Source organism: Ascidiella aspersa, chromosome 2 (genome assembly GCF_963924565.1).
Source record: "Ascidiella aspersa chromosome 2, kaAscAspe10.2, whole genome shotgun sequence".
NCBI classification, from domain to species: domain Eukaryota; kingdom Metazoa; phylum Chordata; class Ascidiacea; order Phlebobranchia; family Ascidiidae; genus Ascidiella; species Ascidiella aspersa.
In genome coordinates this window covers 14073360-14091854 of record NC_139448.1, presented here as the reverse complement: position 1 = coordinate 14091854, position 18495 = coordinate 14073360, and the positions used below count along the sequence as shown (strand labels likewise).

The following is an 18495-nucleotide window of genomic DNA, read 5'->3' as shown; positions in this document are numbered from 1 at the left end:
AACACCGATGGGAGTTGGTGGTTAAATACACCGAAAATACAAGTTGGAAAAAAAGCACACCTTTTTTGGCAATATTTACATCCTTTCGTGTACAGATTTTTTAAAGGCAGATTAAACAGGCACATATTTGCTAGGAAACTATAAGGACCAGAGCATGTCTTGCCAATTAAGAGAAAAAAACATCATAAATGCCAGTTAGCATACCGAAATGATGGAAAACAAAAACGTTCGGTCTTAATAAGGTGTCAATTGGAAACAAGCAATCGATTGTCGCACACAAAGACAAAAACTCAGAAAACATCAAGCCGGAAAGCACAACGAAAAAACGGCCGAAAATATTTGGCCGACGAGTGAATAAGAAGTAACATGTCCGCCAGTTTTGTAAGCGTGAGGATGGCCTATGTGTAGATCTTGGTTCTGACCAGCTGAATGTAGGTGAGAGTGAACATGCCGATGGTGATGCAGCCCAGCGCCACTACGTTCTGCCACAGCTGCCAGTCGCTGATGTTGTCGTCGGGAAAACCCAGCCGCTGAACCAGGAACTCCTCGCCCGGGATGGTGTAGCTGCGTGAAACGAGCTCGAGTTTAACAATGGAGTCGCGCGACAGGCGGTGGATTTGCGAGGCGCTATTAGTGCTGACGCTAGCGGAAAGCTGTTTGTTTCGCTTAAGCTCATCAAAATTGCAAAGGCGATGCTTTCTGGCGTTGTACCAATGAGTAACACCTGGTTCAAAATCTAATAATTGATATATAAACCATAAAACGCACTCACGGCGCTAGATTTAGATTGTGGAAAGGTCAAGTTATTGCGTCAAAGAGAAAAAAACACCTTACGGCAGTCACCATTATATCACCAGTGAGTTACTTTTCATAAAATCTGCATTAGACCTACAAGCAAATTACGTATCACCTGAATATCCTACACGTGCCACCATGGTACGTTGTAATATTAAGAAGCATTGGTTCACATTCATAGTAAATTACCTTTTTAAAAGTAGGACCAAATAGACATATGACACGAGGCAGGTAAGCGAGCGACTCTATCCTCCTACCAAAATTCGCCATTTTTAAAGTCCGCTTGGGACATATGCAACTGACTTTCCCCTTTTTATGTATATTTTGTAAATAATTTAAACATGGCAGGGCAATATTGTTATACAACGGAAACAAGTGTTGTAAAAAGAGAAACGGCCTTTTCAACTCGAACACAGACAAAGATGGGATTTGTTGGCGTGTTTACCAGTGGTGACAGTAGAATAATTGTCTTAGAATAATTAAGCAAACGATGAAAAAAAATTTCACCGGAACGCTTCAAATTTTTAGGAATGACAAGTAACGTGCTTGCGTTCCATTCTTTTTTTCCTTTGTTTATCGTGCACTGTACTAGTCGCATTCAGTGTTATTTACCCTGATGAAGACGACCTGTATAGGACGTCGAAACGGAATAAAAACTACATTTGCCAGAAGAGCTCTACAAACTTGATATTATGCCTGGTAGCAATAGCTTATATATTTTAGGAATGACGTTACAAAGTCACGAAAACAAGTAACCTTATCGTTCGTATAAATGCAGTGCACAAATATGCAACTGAATTTAAGTTTAAATACATTCAAGGAGATGTGTGATATCCCCGGGAAAAAAAACATGGCCAGAACATTTTTCATAAAATATTTTACATAACATTTTTTACCTGACATCATTTTGATTAAGACTTAAATCAAACTCATCTTGATTAAGACTCGATAGTACTTTATCATATAACACACTGTTTTGCTATTTTACAAATTATTATAAACTGCTGATAATTTCACTCGAAATGCTTGACTTTAAACGTCTTTAATAATATGACTTCGGTTTAATCAACCTATTTGGCTTTGGCATTAATATTCAAACGCCGTTCAGGCTTACTTTTAACCACTTATGTTTACTCACCAAGACGTGACGTTGTCGCTCTGCGTAGTCAGGTTCAGACTAGACGAGCTGGAAAACTGCAGCAGCGAGGCCGAGAAAGTCGGATCGGTCAGGGAGCCGCACTGCGTGAATTCCTGGTTGCGGAACTCGCTCACGCACAAGCCCTGTGGGTGGTTTGTACAATGTACATATAGTCAAGGCACCGAGCGAAAACAATCCAACTTGTTGCAATACGTGACGATAACTTGGTTGCAATACGTGACTATAGCGATTGTCAACCTTTTATGGCTTACGGCACACCTAAAAAATAATGGATTTTTGGCACCCCGACTAGAATTTTCGTCGAGTATTTACTAAAATTTCGCTATAAATTGAACTGGAACAACCCAAACAAATTAAAACTGTAGGAAAATGTCATTTGATATAATGTCCTCTAATCTAGCATAAATAGCTGTCTCAAAAAGCTTACCAATTGAGCAAAAATCAGATTCTTAAAACTTCTCAAATACCTATCGGCACCATTGAGCATTACAAATGGCACACCAGGGCGCCGCGGCACCCCGGTTGAGAATCACTCGTATACAGTTTTGAACAACATTTTGACAGTTCTACTTTGTTCAAGCTTTAAGACGATTGTTATGTATCATAAATTCAATTGCCACACAAAATCTAAAACACCGGTAACCCAGAAAGTATATAAAAAGGCGACATTGGCCCGATTTAATCTGTCGGAATTCAAGAATGTTGTAACTTGCTGTTTACTTTGTAAAATCGATTTAAGACCCAAAAGCAACTATACATAAACTGTAATGAAGAGCTTACCGTGTAGGAATATTGTGCCACGCTGAGGTACTCGATCCAGGAGAGCCATGGTAGAACGGTTTCAACGTTCAACAGTAGGCCGGCGAAAAGCTGTGAATAAATAAACATGAGAAACGTTACGACCGGGATACAGTTATCGTGTGGGGAGGAGTGCTACGGTTCTTGCATTTTTACAAGGGTGGTGAAGAAGACTTAAGGCCGATTAATCCACGCAAAACGAAAGACATCGAACAGGGAAATATAACCAGGAGTTCACGACTAACCCTTCTATCCGTTTTTTGTTTTTTGTAAGACATCAACATGACCCTCGGAAAAGCGTTTAATGTCAAAGGGATTAACAGTGGATAAAAAAAAAACGACGACCAGTGCCTGATTAATTGATTAATTAATTAATTATTTCCGTAAGCGAGCGTGCTTATGACTCGTTTCGGTATTGCTGCCAATACAACAAAAAATGTTTTCTGTGCAATGGGTCATATATTTTTGTCTGAACGTGCAACTAAATCAAACTCACAATCACAACTATTACTATGTTTTCCAGTAGAATTAATCACGTGAAACAACACACTTTTAGCGATAGGTTAATTATTGTTCTTTTTCTATAAATCGGTTGTAATGTTTTTTCAGCAGGTATGCTATTTCTTCCATTATCTGTGGTGTAAGTCTTTTTAACTTTCACTGCCCGAGCGTATGCCGTACGTTCGAGCTGTTGAAAATTCGCGCCACCAAAAAGCGTACACCAACATTTGGCAAAACGTGCGTCGGGTAAGGCAGTGTTTCTTAGTCAGGTGAATAAAAATTTTGCAGAGGTGAAACAACCAAAAGGGGTAATTAAGGGTGAACCGTTAGAAATGGATGATAGCTTGCGAGCAGGGCGGATATTCCGGATGTGCTGTTATATACAGACGAGATAGTTTTATCATAAGCACTGATTTACAACACCCAAAAATATTTGGCTTGGTTTGTCTGTCGGAGGGCGGAGGTTTGCATAGCAATAGCAAGAGACGGAGAAATGTGCACTAGACTAAGAGAACGTGAAAGTATTATCGCGCCTCAAGCAAGAGGCCTTGCAATACTCTTAAATTAACTCATTTTATAATTTCATCCCAGACTGAAAAAAAATACTCTCTTTCTATTTGGAACTTGGCTTGAGTTGATCTTAACAAAAATAGAAACAACCTAAGTAATTTTGTTATGTTATATATAGACGAGATAGTTTTATCATATCATGAGACAAGAATGAATGAAATATGGAAATAGGTGCTAGGGTTGAACGAAACTTAAAAAGCTTAAGCACGGCGATAAGGCACAACGCCTCAGTTGCCTTACGCATGACACCTAACGATGTGCTTGGCGGGAATTTAGGCGAGATTTTGCTCGGCAAAGATAAGGCGAAAAGGTTGGGTGTTGTTTCGCGTCCGACTCACAATGGAGAAGACGAACGTGAGCGAGATGAAGATGCTGGCCACACCGAACGTGCTGAAGGTGGCCGAGTAGAAGAGCGCGATGGAGACGGCCGCGTAGCCTGTGAGCAGGACGAACAGCACGAACGTAAAGAAGGACGCCACGTCCGTCTTGAGGCCTGTCGCGACAAAAACTGTGTGTTTAAATATGAGCGTCGATGTTTTTTTAATTTGTGTAGCAATTATAGTAAACTATTTTTTTGCATATTAACTTGGCGTGGTGCTATAATCCAACTTTTTTAAACAAAAAATAGGTACAGGAAAAATTATATCTTGTATGTTCGTACTAAAAAATCGGCCTACATTTACCGATACCGATATATCGGTAGAAGCCAATTATATCGGTCTATCTCTAGTTTAAATATGAGCGTTAGACCAGAGCGCCATTTCAATGTTAAACCATTAAGATGTCCGATAAAACAGGGCTGCAACAAAATTTTATGAAAAAATTTAAAAACATTCAAACTTTGGAGATTTAAGATCGTTTGCATTGACAGTTACGCAGTCGCATTTTAAACATTTTGTTTGCTAGAAGGTTCGTGTCCCTCCGATTTAATTATTTTTAGTGGACGCAACTGACAGCAATTCAGTTTATGCTAAATCTATATACACACGACTCACCGACCATCCAGTAAGTGACCGAACAGAATATAATGGGGGCAATGGTTCGCATCGGAATAAGGTCAGCCACCAACTTGGAAAGAAAGTAGGAAATAACCTTGTAATATCCCGAAACGTATTCGTGCCTGCAATTGGAATTTCAAAAAGCATTATTGCAGGAATTGTGCAATTAATACGATAACCACAAGATTACTAAGAGAGTACTCTATAAGAATATATTAAACTGTTCATTTGCTTACACACAAAATACGACAGAGATTCGAAAAGAAAGACCATTTTTAGGCTCAGTCAATGCATTTTTTTTAAATAGTTTTAAATCACAAAATTAGACTTTAAGAAAAAAGAAACCCGTTTGTACGTCGACGGTGAATTTAACGAGCATTTAAACTGGCCACACATGAACTTAACGATGGCCCTTGCCAAAGTTATGGATAGACGGGTAGAGGTAGTTAACGTCCATTCGCCAATAGACGGCGGGGACACCACTGGAGTCGGACTGATTCACTTAAGCTATTTATCAGGAAATATCGGTCTAGTGTGCAGCAACCGGGAAAAAAACTAGCACCGGTTTTATTTACGAGAGTTAAATAGCTGAACATAAATCGCCAGGATGCTTACACGAAAATGTCCTTTTCCTTGACGAAAACCTCGATAGCGCTGATAGAGCCGAACAAAAGATTGGTGGTGATAAAAAACAGGACTCCGAATCTGAAAAAGGAGGACGCGTATCAGTTGTTAGTCAAAAAGTGGGACATAACACTAGAAATAGCAAAAAACAGACGGCTGGTTGTTGTGGACAGCAGGGCAAAATAATCAGACGAAATGCTCGCTTAGGCATAGATAGGTGGACTCATATCCCATTTGCATGATACAAACTAACAAACTAAAAATAATTCACCAATATGGCGAAAAACATTTTAAAAGTACATCATTAGAGTACAAAAAAGTGGCGTTTTATCAACTGCCAGTCCGCCAAAATGAACCGATTTTTTAATGGCCGTTCCGTAAAAATCTGTGAAGTATGTAAAAATACGGTTGTATGTATAATTGTATAGTCTCTACAGCAGTGGTTTTCAACCAGGGTTCCGCGGAACCTTAGGGTTCCGCTAGTACAGTCCAGGGGTTCCGCAATTGCTAAATTGTTTAGCTAATTGAGGTGTGTTTATTACACTGGAGTTCCTTGAGCCAGTGGAATTATTGCACTGGGGTTCCTCGAGCTACTGGAATGTTTCCATAGGGTTCCACTCCAGCAAAAAGGTTGAAAAGCACTGCTTTACAGTATAGGAGTTTTCTTCTCCCCTCCTATCTTCGTTTGTTACCTCTAACTTCGAACACTTCACTTATTAATCTCACCAATCTTTACGAACAAACCCTTTACCTGTTTTGCACGCCAGTGGTTGCCGAGTCGTCCACTTGGTAATACAAGAGGCCGAACACAACGCCAACGATAAGGTTGAGAACCAACTGGAATATAAAACAACATGCGCGTATTACTTCGCATGGAAAACGACGTATGTGGGGTTTTATATAATGTGGTATTAGTTTAATTACGGTATAATAGCATTAAATCGAAAACGTATGTATGTGTAAGCAAGCAAAACGACTACGTACCGATTATCAGACTACATTTAACAGCAAACAAATGTAAACATTCTTTTGACTTTCCTGTCCTAGTCAAAGCCAGTCATTCATAAGTTCCAGTTATTTTAAAGAAAAATATATTTCGCCACTAAATAAGGCATGACCATTCTCCTAATTCGAATGAATCAAATTTACGTGTAAGGGCGACCTATTATTCACTGACTTTGACTAGGACAGGAAAGTTCAAAGAATATTTGTTCCCATTTGAAGTCATTGTCGTCATTTACGTGGAAGGTGAGGAAATATCTTCATTTTTAAACGGTCAGTTTACCATTAAATAAATCGATATCACAACATTTTTCGATTTTTAACGAACAGTGCGCATTTAAGTCAATTAGTAAGACGATTGGGTACTTTACAAAACAATACGCTTTTGAGAGTCTATCAAGGCATTTTGGTTTGCCGCGACACACATTTAAAGAACTGCTGATTTACGGAAAACTTTGCTATGGAATATTGTTTAGACATTTGGTAAAACTCACGTTTCCAACCGAGGCAAGAGGGTTGCGGATGACGTTTTTGAAGGCGCGCCGTGACAGAATTGCAAACTGGTAATAGAAGGGCGTGGCGTAGACGCTGGTCTTATGCAGTGAAGGTTTTCGGCCGCTCTTGGCTGAAATACACAAGATACATGGTTTGGAATAATATGACAATAAAAAATTAGCCGTGTCTAATAAATGCCACTTCACGTAATACGTAGACATAATATTATATTTCACTTACCAGACTACAAGTGACGTTGAATGAAGTTTAAATTTCTTCAGGCAGATATGAATGCACCAAACCTTGCTAAACACGGATTATAGGGTATTTTGTTTTTTTATCATGTCTACTTCGTTACTGGTTGGTTTAAGAACAAGCGCCATTGTACTTGGCTTTATTTCATTATGGAAACGAAAGGGAAATACTTTATGTGCAGTTAGTTGCGTTAGGGTTTACAATATTTGGGAACACGAGTTTAAAGTTTTATTTTCCAAGTTGGTTAAACGGCGGCTGCTTTTTTTCTAAAGGCTGCAGTAACACACGCATGAAACATAGCTCATTACCCTGGAATTGCTTGTAAATGGCCGAAAGTTCATTGTCCGTCTCAGTTTTTATGTCACACTCAGTGAACTTGTCGGCCAATTGCTCGGCAAGGCTGGTCGCCGCTTCCTCAGAGATTTCGGCCACTTCTGTAAGTATATCAATTGTAAGCATAAAGAGGTCTTTCAAAAGCCAGAAGAGAAAACTAAATTTTTATATCAAAACCTAAGATTAACATATCTTGTAATCTAGTTCGGCTTTTCGAGAAACTTGAATCTTTAATTTTTTGATTCTATTTTTTTTTATCCGACACTTTAATGCGGTTAGGTTTAGTTGAGCTTGAAATCAGTTAAATGTGCTTTAACAGTTATGCGAAAATGTAAAATGGTATTTAAATAGTACACAAGAAGCCTTCAGAGAGGCTTACCAAAATCAAGTCAGCCTGAACAGGATTGTTGTGCAAGCTAGGCCAGGTTTTTTTTCTCTTCGAAGGCATCTTGTGTACTATATATTGTTATAGTTAGCCAGTACGACTCTAGGAGGGCCTGATCACAGATTACACATTGTGTATATGCATGTTTAAGTGATTTAAATAGGTAACAATGTTGTCGTTACATGCATTCCTGCTGGAAGTTATGCGGCACTATCCGTGGTGGTTGCCGCAAATTAACCCAACTGGGTCAAACGTGCAAATACTTTGATCGACCGACGAGCACGACAGTGGACTGGGCAACACACAATACGCACGTCGAGTTTGGTGGTTAGCCGAATTATGAATATTAGGAATTCCTGTTATTATTAGTATTGGGCGCTTCAAGGCCCAGGTGCAGTAAACTTAAGTGTTTGAAAACTTGTTTGTGCGTTCAATATTACACAAAGAGGCGTTTCTGAGAAACATCCAAGCGTAATAAAAACTTTATATATTCCTATCCAAAATGATATAATGTAAAATAATAAAATATAGAAAGGCATTGTAAACCAAGGGCATGGAAAAAAACAAAAGTGTGTGGTAAACGTTAAACGCCGTGCAAAACAAAAAACTCATTGTTCAACAAAGTTACCTCAACGCAAAAATCCACATGCTTTCAACAAACTGAAACTGATAGAAACAAAAAGTAAACGGGCCGCGTACACCTTGTTATCGCAGCAAACAAAAAAATATAATTACATGCAGAAAATTATTGATTTATTAAGTGCATTTTCTGTCTTACCGTCGCCATTGAGACCTCTTCCGGCATAGCGCACGGCTAGTTGGCCGCCGTTGGCTTCTTTTATCAACGAAAAGAGAGCCAAGCAGCAACAAAATAACAATTATTTTAGGGTGAAAGCTAATGTCATTGCCTTCGCACATGCGATGGTGCATTTTGCATTTCAAAAAGGCCTAAAATGAGGATAATTGTGCGCAGACAAATACTAAATACGCATATAATACACAAAGCATAATCTACTCGAAACTGGGCTATAAACAATGATTGCAGTTTACGATTAAATTTAAAAAAAAACGTTTAATTATAAGTAGAAATTGGTATTGTAAAGACACAATTATCTCATTTTTTTACAAAATTAATGCAATAAATGATTGTCCCTTAAAACATTAGCAAATTAGTGAATATTGGTTAAAACAAATACTGGTAAATTGTAACAGTGTAACACATTGCTACGTCATCACTTACCCGTGGATTCGACACCCGCAGTCGTACTCGCCAACGCGGTCGAGTCGCCGTTGATGACGTCAAGGAAGAAATCGGCCGGGTTGTTGTGTTCCTCGCACACGTGACCTGCGCACAACCGATAAAATGGCAAACTGCGCAAGGTGCGGGACGAGGTCTCATAGAGTTTGCCAAAGATAGCGTTTATCGCTAATTATACACGCTTGCACAACCAAACAAAAACGAACGTAACAAGCGCATCAAACAGGGTAAAATTCCAACGATCCCAAAAGTCCGGTCAACCGACCATATACGAAACACTGTTAACGAATTGAAATAGCAAGGCAGGATAAAACATCTGTGAATATAAATACCAATTATATGGGGTGGAACTTTGCAGACAGCGTGGCGACATTTTTAGCGAAGTTTAAATTCAATAACAACTCTTGAAGACTGTCGTTTAGCTGGCAAACATTTTATAGTTACGACAAAAGGTTTAAACTGATTGAAAAAAAAGATTGCTTAGGTTTTGCGTTTGTTTGATAAAAAAGTGTGTACAACGTTTATTATCAGTTTACTTTTTTAAACCTTTATATTTGAAAATTATTAAAACGTAATGATAATTTCGATTAAGAAAATAATTTGTAAAATGACCGCCGGGCGTACCAGAAACATAATAAACATTCGGTTTGTATATGTATATAGTTAGACTTGGCAAAAAAGTTTGCACTGCGCACATAAGTAAAACTGTTGAGTATAAAAATGAACAAATGCATTGTTTGTTTGTTTGGTAAGGTCACCGTAATGTCTCAGGCATTTAGTGTGACAGCATTAATAATTTACCTAGTGCACTTATAAGTGCTGGTTTAATTTGTTGAAACTGACGAACTGTCTACTGCATTGTTAGAATGGTTTTCACAACAATTTGATTATCTGTTTGAAAGTGGCGTGAATCAATTTAACATTTTATTAAAAAAACAAAATCGCCTACCCCAGATGGCACTATGTAGTACCAAGGAGTATAGGGTTCAACTTAAATATTTAGGCTTAATATTTGATGCCATAGGCTGAACGAATTTTGCTCTAAAACGTGACCACTTGTGTTGCGTAAGTTGGCTAACAGCGGGCCTCAACATGCTCAATCAAACATTGTGTGGCATTTCCCATCGTGATAGGCGAATATACACAATTTTAGGTGATACTAGGTATTTTATTAAAATTTTTGAATTGTGCTAAAATACGTTTGCTGGTAAGAAATTTTAGTTAAAATAGTAGTGTTATCCAGAGAAAATGATTGAAGTAAAACAGCATGTTAAAAGAGAGTGCATAACCGATTGTTAATTTAAATGGGTAATTTTTTGGAAACAAGTAACTGTTAAGATATTTATAATAAGCAAGTGGCATAGTAGGATTTGACTGTAAAACGTTTGTCATAACCATTGTGGCCAGCAGATGTGAGATGGCCTGGTTACTAAAAAGGCCAGGACTGATATGGGAGCAATTGTTTTCAAATAAAATCATCCAGGGGATTCACACAGGCTTGCACGATTAATGGCGTGTCTGTATAAAATCACATCGATTAAGCGCTTACCTATAAATCAAAGTTACAAATTTTGCGCACGTTATCGCAGCCCATGTAACAGGCAATCGATAAACCACCGTTACTTACGAAAGCCATTTTTCACGTGTGAAACCTGAAATCGGTTAATTATGTGTACGAGACCTTGAATTGGTAAATTCGTATAGTGTCGCCATACCTATACTTTCAAAGTAGGGTAACGTCTTCTCCAAGGGACCATGGTAGACCACATGACCGAGGGACAGTAGGGTGAGGGAGTCGAAGAGTCGGAAGATGGAATAGCGCGGTTGGTGGATGGACAGGATGATGGTACGGCCTCTGCTGCCGAGTCTGCACATGAAGCAATTAAGGGCAGTTAGTTTGGAAAGAGTTATTTCCAAGCTCATCAAACCATTTAGCAATTTAGTTTGTTTGTTGTAAAAGTAATTCACAAAAAGTGAAGAAATGTGCGTCGTAAAACAGTAAGCAAAATAAAGTAGCTTCCGGGGTAGCGAAGACAAAATATGGAGTAACATTAAAATTATAATACAAATAAATATTTTGATAATAAATTGCAAAGCCAAAAAAGTCGAGTAAATCGACAGCATCTTGATTAAGACGATACGAGCTTGTATCATCTTCAGTTAATGTGACTGAGAAGCAATTTGAGCACCACTTATAAGAGATGGGACGCAATTGTTATCAGTCTGAGTTTCGAAAGTAGGAACATAATTTAGCATTCAGGTGTTGAACAGGTACAGCGGTGTTGATAAGGTGTCGACGTTTAGTAACTAAACATCGAGATGCTGTCGATTACTCGACCTTTTTGGCTTTGCAACTTATTATCAAGCTACATTACAGATCCGTGCATAGTGTACCCAAATTAATATTTTCATATGACAAAACAATTATGAACACTATCGAAACAGCTCATATTACTTTTCTGCAGAGGTTTAATAAAATCCAACAAAAACTCTTTTTAGGTGGCGTATCCAGGGTAGGACCCCCTTTCGGAAGTGATATTATCGTTTTTCTTCGTTTTTGTCAGGTTTTAACTCACCGTCCAAAGTGTAAATGTTTTTAATCTGATTAACCCAAGCGTTTTAAGCTAATGTGAATCCATAATCAAACGCAAACGCCGTTTTTCGTCTCTAGTTTGGTCGACCGTAAATGCAGGGTATTTGGTTTCTTTCGCCTTGCGTTATTCGTTCAAGTCGGCTGATTAGCAAGGGTGTATTTAACAAATGACAGCACGAAATCAAGCCTTCTTCCTTTTTTCTTGCTAAAAAACGTCGAGTCATTTCTCGCTGTTGTGTAACAACGGCATTTTTTTAACTGAAGCAGATACTCTTATAAGGTGGTCGAACTGTGACTGTTTAAAGTGGCCTTTTTTATGTAATGATAGTTAGCGCAATTTTTTTTCTATAAGCATATCATAACACCACGTGTTCAGTGTGCAATTGACACAACTTTTTTTCTCAACCGCAGATTGTATTTTAGCTGACTTGGCAAACAGCTTCGCGCAAATGTTGCGCTAATAACACCCGGGAAAAACGATCTTCTTTAGTATTGCAGGTGGAGAAAAGCGTGTTTGTTGTTTAGCGTGACCCCCCCGTGAGTGCAACTTAGAAAACTGCGCTGCTGATAGTGTAAACATGGTTCTACCAAAATCAATCACACACATTTCACCGTTTTGGTATTTTTTCGCCTAAAGTTGACGATTGCATAATAAGCGGTTTCGACGCACGTGTTGCTTTGCGTCTTATGGTTCGCTTTTGCTGGACGTTAATTGACTGTGTCTGATTTTTTTATGACGTCATTTCAATCGCCAAGTTATGACGTCATACCAGTCACTATTTAATGACGTCATTTTTTCATTAACGTCAAACGAAAAATAGAGGAAATCTATAAGTTGAAAAATTCGAAAGCCCCCCCTGTTTGATTTTCTGGATACTGCTTAAGAGCATAAAACTACTGTGAACAATGCGATATTGAGCAACGCTACAGAGGCGCAAAAGAGTCTTATAGCGTGCAATGAAAAGTTTAGGGTCGAATTCTTTCAAGTATTTGCACGCAATGAATTCGAGTAACCTTTGTGAACCCGATGGCGAACTATAGTAACCCGACAAAATTCATTCGAAAATCGGTCAATACAACTAATCAAGTTTGCTGCAACGTCGGTCGCCGAAACTACACGCTACACGACTACCAGTTGCGAACTCAAAGCGCACCTTTTCAGCAGCACCATGACAGCGTTGGCGGTGGACGCGTCCAGTCCAGTGGTGGGCTCGTCCAGGAAAAGCACGGTAGGGTTGGTGATGAGCTCCATCGCAATCGAGGCCCGCTTCTTCTCGCCACCCGAGATTCCCCGGATCATTTCGTTGCCGACCTGCGAGGAAGATGTAGCAGCGCATGAGCTTTGAGCATGAGGCAGCAGCAAGCCGGACAAAGTGCTGCGTTTATCTGTAATCCGGTGGTGCTAGAACTGGAACCTATAAAGATTCTTCTTTGTGTGAGGGTCGAGTTTGGGCCACTTTGGACTGTTTTTAGGCTGAAATCAAAACTGTTCGGGCATATGATGACACTTTAAGACAGTGCTTACCAAAGTTTTTTAGTTCACGAACCACTTCTAATGCAATTTTACGACCCGCAATGAGATATGACCGAATGAATAAAAAACAAATTAATGTGAAAAGAAACAAAGCATATACACAATCAATTTACTATTATTGCGAAACTTGAGCTTACATATTGGATTTCTACGTGTGGGGTCGCGACCCACTGGTTGACAAGCACTGCTTTAAGACACCTGAACAAACTATTGCAAAACCTATTTACCAAGGTATTATAATATCCAATACACTAAATTGGTTGAAAACATTGCGTCAAATAAGACGTCAATCATGGTGAATTTACGCAAGAGGGCTATTAGGATTTTTTCAGGCATGCATAATCGCGGCAATTGTATGTTTAATGGTTTCGTATTAGTCCGAAATATAAAGATAATTCAATTTCGAGTTTAATTTGACGCACATAGTAAAAATTACGGTTTTCTGCTTATGTTTATCCAAGCATTGTTATTCAATCATATGTCTTTATTAAAAGCTAGTTTAGCGCATGAATTTGTTTCTTATACTTTGTGTATTTTAATTTCAGCGCCAACGGAAAATAAACATTACTTATCTACTTACTAAATTGATAACATATTGTGGTCCCTAGATATAGTTTTACGTGCAAAATTATATTAAATGTAGAACGAAACTATGAACTTAGCTGATCTCGGTGTAAAATTTTGCTCAAGTTGCGTTTTTGAAAGTTAGACATTAGACGCAATTTAAAAAAAATGGTATTTATTCCAGTGTATTTCAGCATATGAGCAGTCCAGTTACCCGACCTTCTGGAGTTCTGCTTGTACTCAAACGCCTTTTGAATTCATAGTGTAAACTGTAAAGGTTGCAAAATGTTGCCTTTGACGTAAACATTCGACGTTGCTAGCAAAAAATGTTTGATGAGTTGGTGATCGTGACAAATTTACCCCGTTATGGTGAAAGGAAGTGTTTGTGTACACTGTATCTGTTTAACTGGTAAACGTATTCGGCGGACAGACCCAAATATATCGTCAAATATTCGTTAAATCTAATGCTATTAAAGCAGACCAACCGACTTGTAAACGGAAAATAAACGCATACAACATAGAGAAGGTATTCGACATATATACTTTAACCCACAAAAATAGAAAAAATATTAGGCTCCTCCATAGATTGATTGGCAAAGCGGATAACAGTTCCAAAACATATACTAGACAAAAATATTTACTATGACATGACTCAAGGCTTAACAGTAATCTCCCAATCAAAAGCAGCGTATATAGTATCTGACCCCAAACAATGACAATTTCTGCATCAAACATATGCCATTTATTGAGGAAATGGCGGCTTTATAAGCTAAAGCAAAATACTGTGCGATAAGGGAATAACATATTTCAGTTGACAATACAATATTGCACAGCGCGAAGTGTGTGTTTTGAAGAGAAAGAAAACGATTTTTTTAATACACGGGTCACAAGCTATAGCGTCCATTTGACAATGGTTTGCGATGTGATTCGCCTGTTTTTTGTATTTACCGATGTGACGAAATGACACCAGAACAAAATGCAGGATGTTTTGTTTGTTTAACGGCCGACGAGAAAACGAGCACGAAATGTGTACCTTGGTGTCGGCGCATCCAGTCAAACCCAGGTCGTACAAAATCTCGTCGATTCTCTTGCTTTTCACTTCTTTGGAAACAGAGCGTGGCAGTCGCAGGTTGGCGGAGAACCATAGGTTTTCACGGACAGATAGGGTGCCAATCACTATGTCTTGCTACAAAAATGATTTGAGAAAATATTATTTTGGTTTGATGCAACACGCGATTTTTTAATTAAATCAAACAAAAAAAACGATTTTCTGTCGAGCAATATTGGTAAACTTTGCCAAGTTTTAATTTTTTTTGAAAATCAAATAAATCTTTGAGAAGTTCGTTTTTAAGATCAACATGATAGATTTCACGCCAATGCGATTTAAAAATCTAGCCGTCAATCGTAGTTTAAATAAAACGTTTCACCGAATAATCCATTAAATAAAACGTTTCATCGAATAATCCAAGACAACGCCGGTGCCAACTACAATTCGCCAGTTTCAACATTTGGAAGAACACCAACTGCTAATAGGCGTAAACGCAATTAGATTAATTTAAATATTTTCGGCCATACCTGCACGACGTAGCCGCTGATTCGCTTGAAGTTGGAGGGCAATGGCCGGCCGTCGATCAAAACTTGGCCGTTCAAGCCAACCGGATCTTTCCGCCCAGCCAGAATATCAAGAAGGCTGCCAAGAATCAAACACCAAGGTTTCACACGTAATTGTAAAGGCAGGTGAAGGTTATAAACGGTTTAAAACGTGCGAAACACGACCAGAAAGTTTTAATTCGATTTTCTGCAATGCCAATCACTTATTGATGCTGTGCAGGTGTGGTAAATGAGTCAGGCTTTTTGTTGGCATTGGTTGAAGTAGTGTATACCAAACACAATGTTAACGTTATAATAAGCCCACGCCGAAAGCCGTTGAGCGATTAAACAGCGTGCGGAAAGGGACACATTAATTTAAATTCGATTTTCCGCAATGCCAATCATTTCATAAGGCAATGTAGGTGGGATAAAAATGGCTGGGGTTTAAGATGGTATTAGTGAAAAAATAATGCTTACTATTTTTCGCTAAAATTAGATGTATAAACTCGCAAATTATCTGCAAGCCGATTAAATTATTAATTCCAATTGACTTTTAGTGGCAAACAAGCCAGATCTTTTAGTGGCAAACAAGCCAGATCAGGTCACATCAATATACTTACGACGATTTTCCACTGCCAGTTGGTCCCATTATGGCATTCAGTCCGGGCTTCATAACCCCACTGTAGAATTGAAACAAAATGATTAAAATTATGAAACCAGATCATTCTCTATAAAATTGTCCTTTAAAATAAAGCTATTAGGTAGCTAAACAATATTGTGCTAACACCAAAGTAGCATATTTGGCAATATATAATAAGCATTATACATTTGGTGTTTAAAGTCAGTTGTCAACTCATTAAATAAAACACATATACGGTTTAATCTAACAACTATAAAAATACAGTGACCACAAAAGTTTTTTTAGTTATGTTGTGGCAAATTTCTTTCCTTGTGTAGGTAATGATACTTTGTCTTAAGACCATATTAGTTATATCCTTTCATTGGTTAAGAATTAGGTTTCATCATTTTACTTTGTTTTTTATATGTTTTCTTATATAACAATTCATTTATTGCAAAATAACCAGTGCTGCCAACTTAGCAACTGGATTGTACCCCAAAAAAATAAGTTCATAGCTAAATCAATAGTTTTTTGGCTGTGGTAACATACCAAGTAATAGATTACTAATAAACAAACAGTAATAAAACTGAACAGTAAACAAACTTGCCTAAGTAAGCATCAAGCAAGTAACTCTAATAAAAGCTTAAAAAAGTAATTACCTAACATTATGCAAAATCTCCTTTGATGATTTTCGACAACAGAAACCTTTAGTTTCCACCGTATACTGGATTTTGTGAAATGACATAACAGTTTGGGATGTTTTCAATTGTTCCTTGGCATCAACCTCCACTGAAATTGTAGACAATGCATCTGCATTTTGATGATTTACTTCTTCCAATGGAAGGACTTCATTGGACTTACTTTTCCCCAAACTCATATTTTCTATTTCAAGCCAATCTAATACAAGAAAAGCCTAATAGAAAAAAACATCATTGGGTAAAATGCTAATTGCAAACAAAAATGCTATTTTTACCAAAAAAATACCAAAACAAGTAGAACATAAAAAATACAAATAAGATAACAATTATATGCATAAATTTTGTACAACTGTTGACACTAATGTGGGGTACAAAAACCTAAAACAATAGTCTTAAAAGTTGTTGGATTATTATTACAGACCTACATGCCATCTATTTGTTACTAAAATAGCAGCAACAGTGCACTAAAAATCAAAACATGTTGGTCATTGTTCAAAAAAAAAAAACTAATATAAATGCATTCCCCTATTTTTTAATTGACTGTTAATGTCTTTTCGTTTTTCTAATTTTTTATTAAAAAAACAAAACAAAATGTGCTTTTAACAATTTTACATCATTTCTTTCTGTTTGCCTGATAATCTTCGTTTAAAATCCACTATCTAGAAAACACTACTCTAGAACACTGGAAAAATTCAGTAATAAAGGTTCGTTCAAATACCGCGATATTTGATCTTACGTAAGCCAAACGCCTGCTTTGTGTAACAATGTTTTTAAACTTACGTAACTCACTGTTTGTACTTTAAGTGCCCAAGCTAACCAAATGTAAGCACCATCAACCTTTTTCAGCTTCGTATTTCTTCGTTTTTTACTAAAAAACGGCATGTAATAGCAGTTAAACGAAAGCAGACTGCTAACTTTAATTCAAAACTAAAATATACGAACTGCCCATTTCTAAATGCGAACCTCATATGTTGCATTTTTCTGACGCCAGATAATAACCAGTTGCGGTGTTGCCATGCCTTATTCACTAAATAGATTTATTATTTCACGAACAATAAGAAATAATTGTGAATATACATAAAGCGCCAAGGCGAGGCCTAATTAAAACAAAATATTGACTTGCTACATATTTACTGCGTAACAAAACGACATTAAACCGTTGCTAGTACCCCTCAAGCATACGATATTTAGAGTAAAGTAGTTTTGCTGCTCACACCATTGTACAGCAGATAGAAGGTACATCACGCTTTTTCCCATAGCACCCATAATTTTATCTTGCGCGCTCGATGTAGTAAAGTTGTCCAGAAAAACGCAAAGCAAAAAGTTATATAACTCGCTTTGCTTCAGTGCATCTTGTCTTTCTTCCACAATGTCAATAATAAAAGAGACAACATCGAAAGGTGAAAAAGTATACATCTCACAATAATCAAACTAATGTAACATAAACATTACGTTATAATAAATTAATGGTTGTTCAATTTTTAAAACCTTGTTTGTTTGTTGAAAAATGCAGTAAAAGAATTTCTGTAAGGTGTTCTGACGCTTGAGTTGAAAACCGACGGAGCAGAACAGGCGGGACTTTTTGGCTATTTAAGCATAGTAAAACTGAATCTAAATTTTGCTACTTTTTAATTAGGGACGTTTTTGTATTTGTTTACTAAAACAACGCTCGTATAAAGTAACCCGTTTGCCAAAAAACACGTCTAATCAAGATCTAAATTCTA

At 37.6% G+C, this 18495-nt stretch overlaps 1 protein-coding gene across 1 annotated transcript; it reads right to left on the bottom strand.

Moving 5' to 3' along the window:
- Window positions 1–194: 194 nt before the first annotated feature.
- On the bottom strand, window positions 195–16981 carry LOC146163844 (broad substrate specificity ATP-binding cassette transporter ABCG2-like). Its single transcript, XM_083382741.1, has 17 exons — window positions 16733–16981; window positions 16075–16134; window positions 15440–15554; window positions 14898–15050; window positions 12921–13078; window positions 10895–11040; window positions 9156–9260; window positions 8694–8750; window positions 7506–7631; window positions 6942–7072; window positions 6197–6282; window positions 5437–5526; window positions 4819–4943; window positions 4162–4316; window positions 2735–2824; window positions 1934–2076; window positions 195–564 (listed from the first exon to the last, which is right to left on the bottom strand). Exons 1-17 carry the CDS (start codon window positions 16948–16950, stop codon window positions 399–401), a joined length of 2124 nt encoding a protein of 707 aa, XP_083238867.1. The 5' UTR covers window positions 16951–16981; the 3' UTR covers window positions 195–398.
- Between the last annotated feature and the right edge of the window lie 1514 nt (window positions 16982–18495).

Coding starts and splice junctions, on each gene's coding strand:
- LOC146163844 (XM_083382741.1), bottom strand. CDS start 16,950: ATGAGTTTGGGGAAAAGTAAGTCCAATGAAGTCCTTCCATTGGAAGAA. Junction 5,527..6,196: donor ACCACTGGCGTGCAAAACAG/GTAAAGGGTTTG, acceptor CTCCTTTTTCAG/ATTCGGAGTCCTGTTTTTTA. Junction 4,944..5,436: donor AAGGAAAAGGACATTTTCGT/GTAAGCATCCTG, acceptor TTCCAATTGCAG/GCACGAATACGTTTCGGGAT.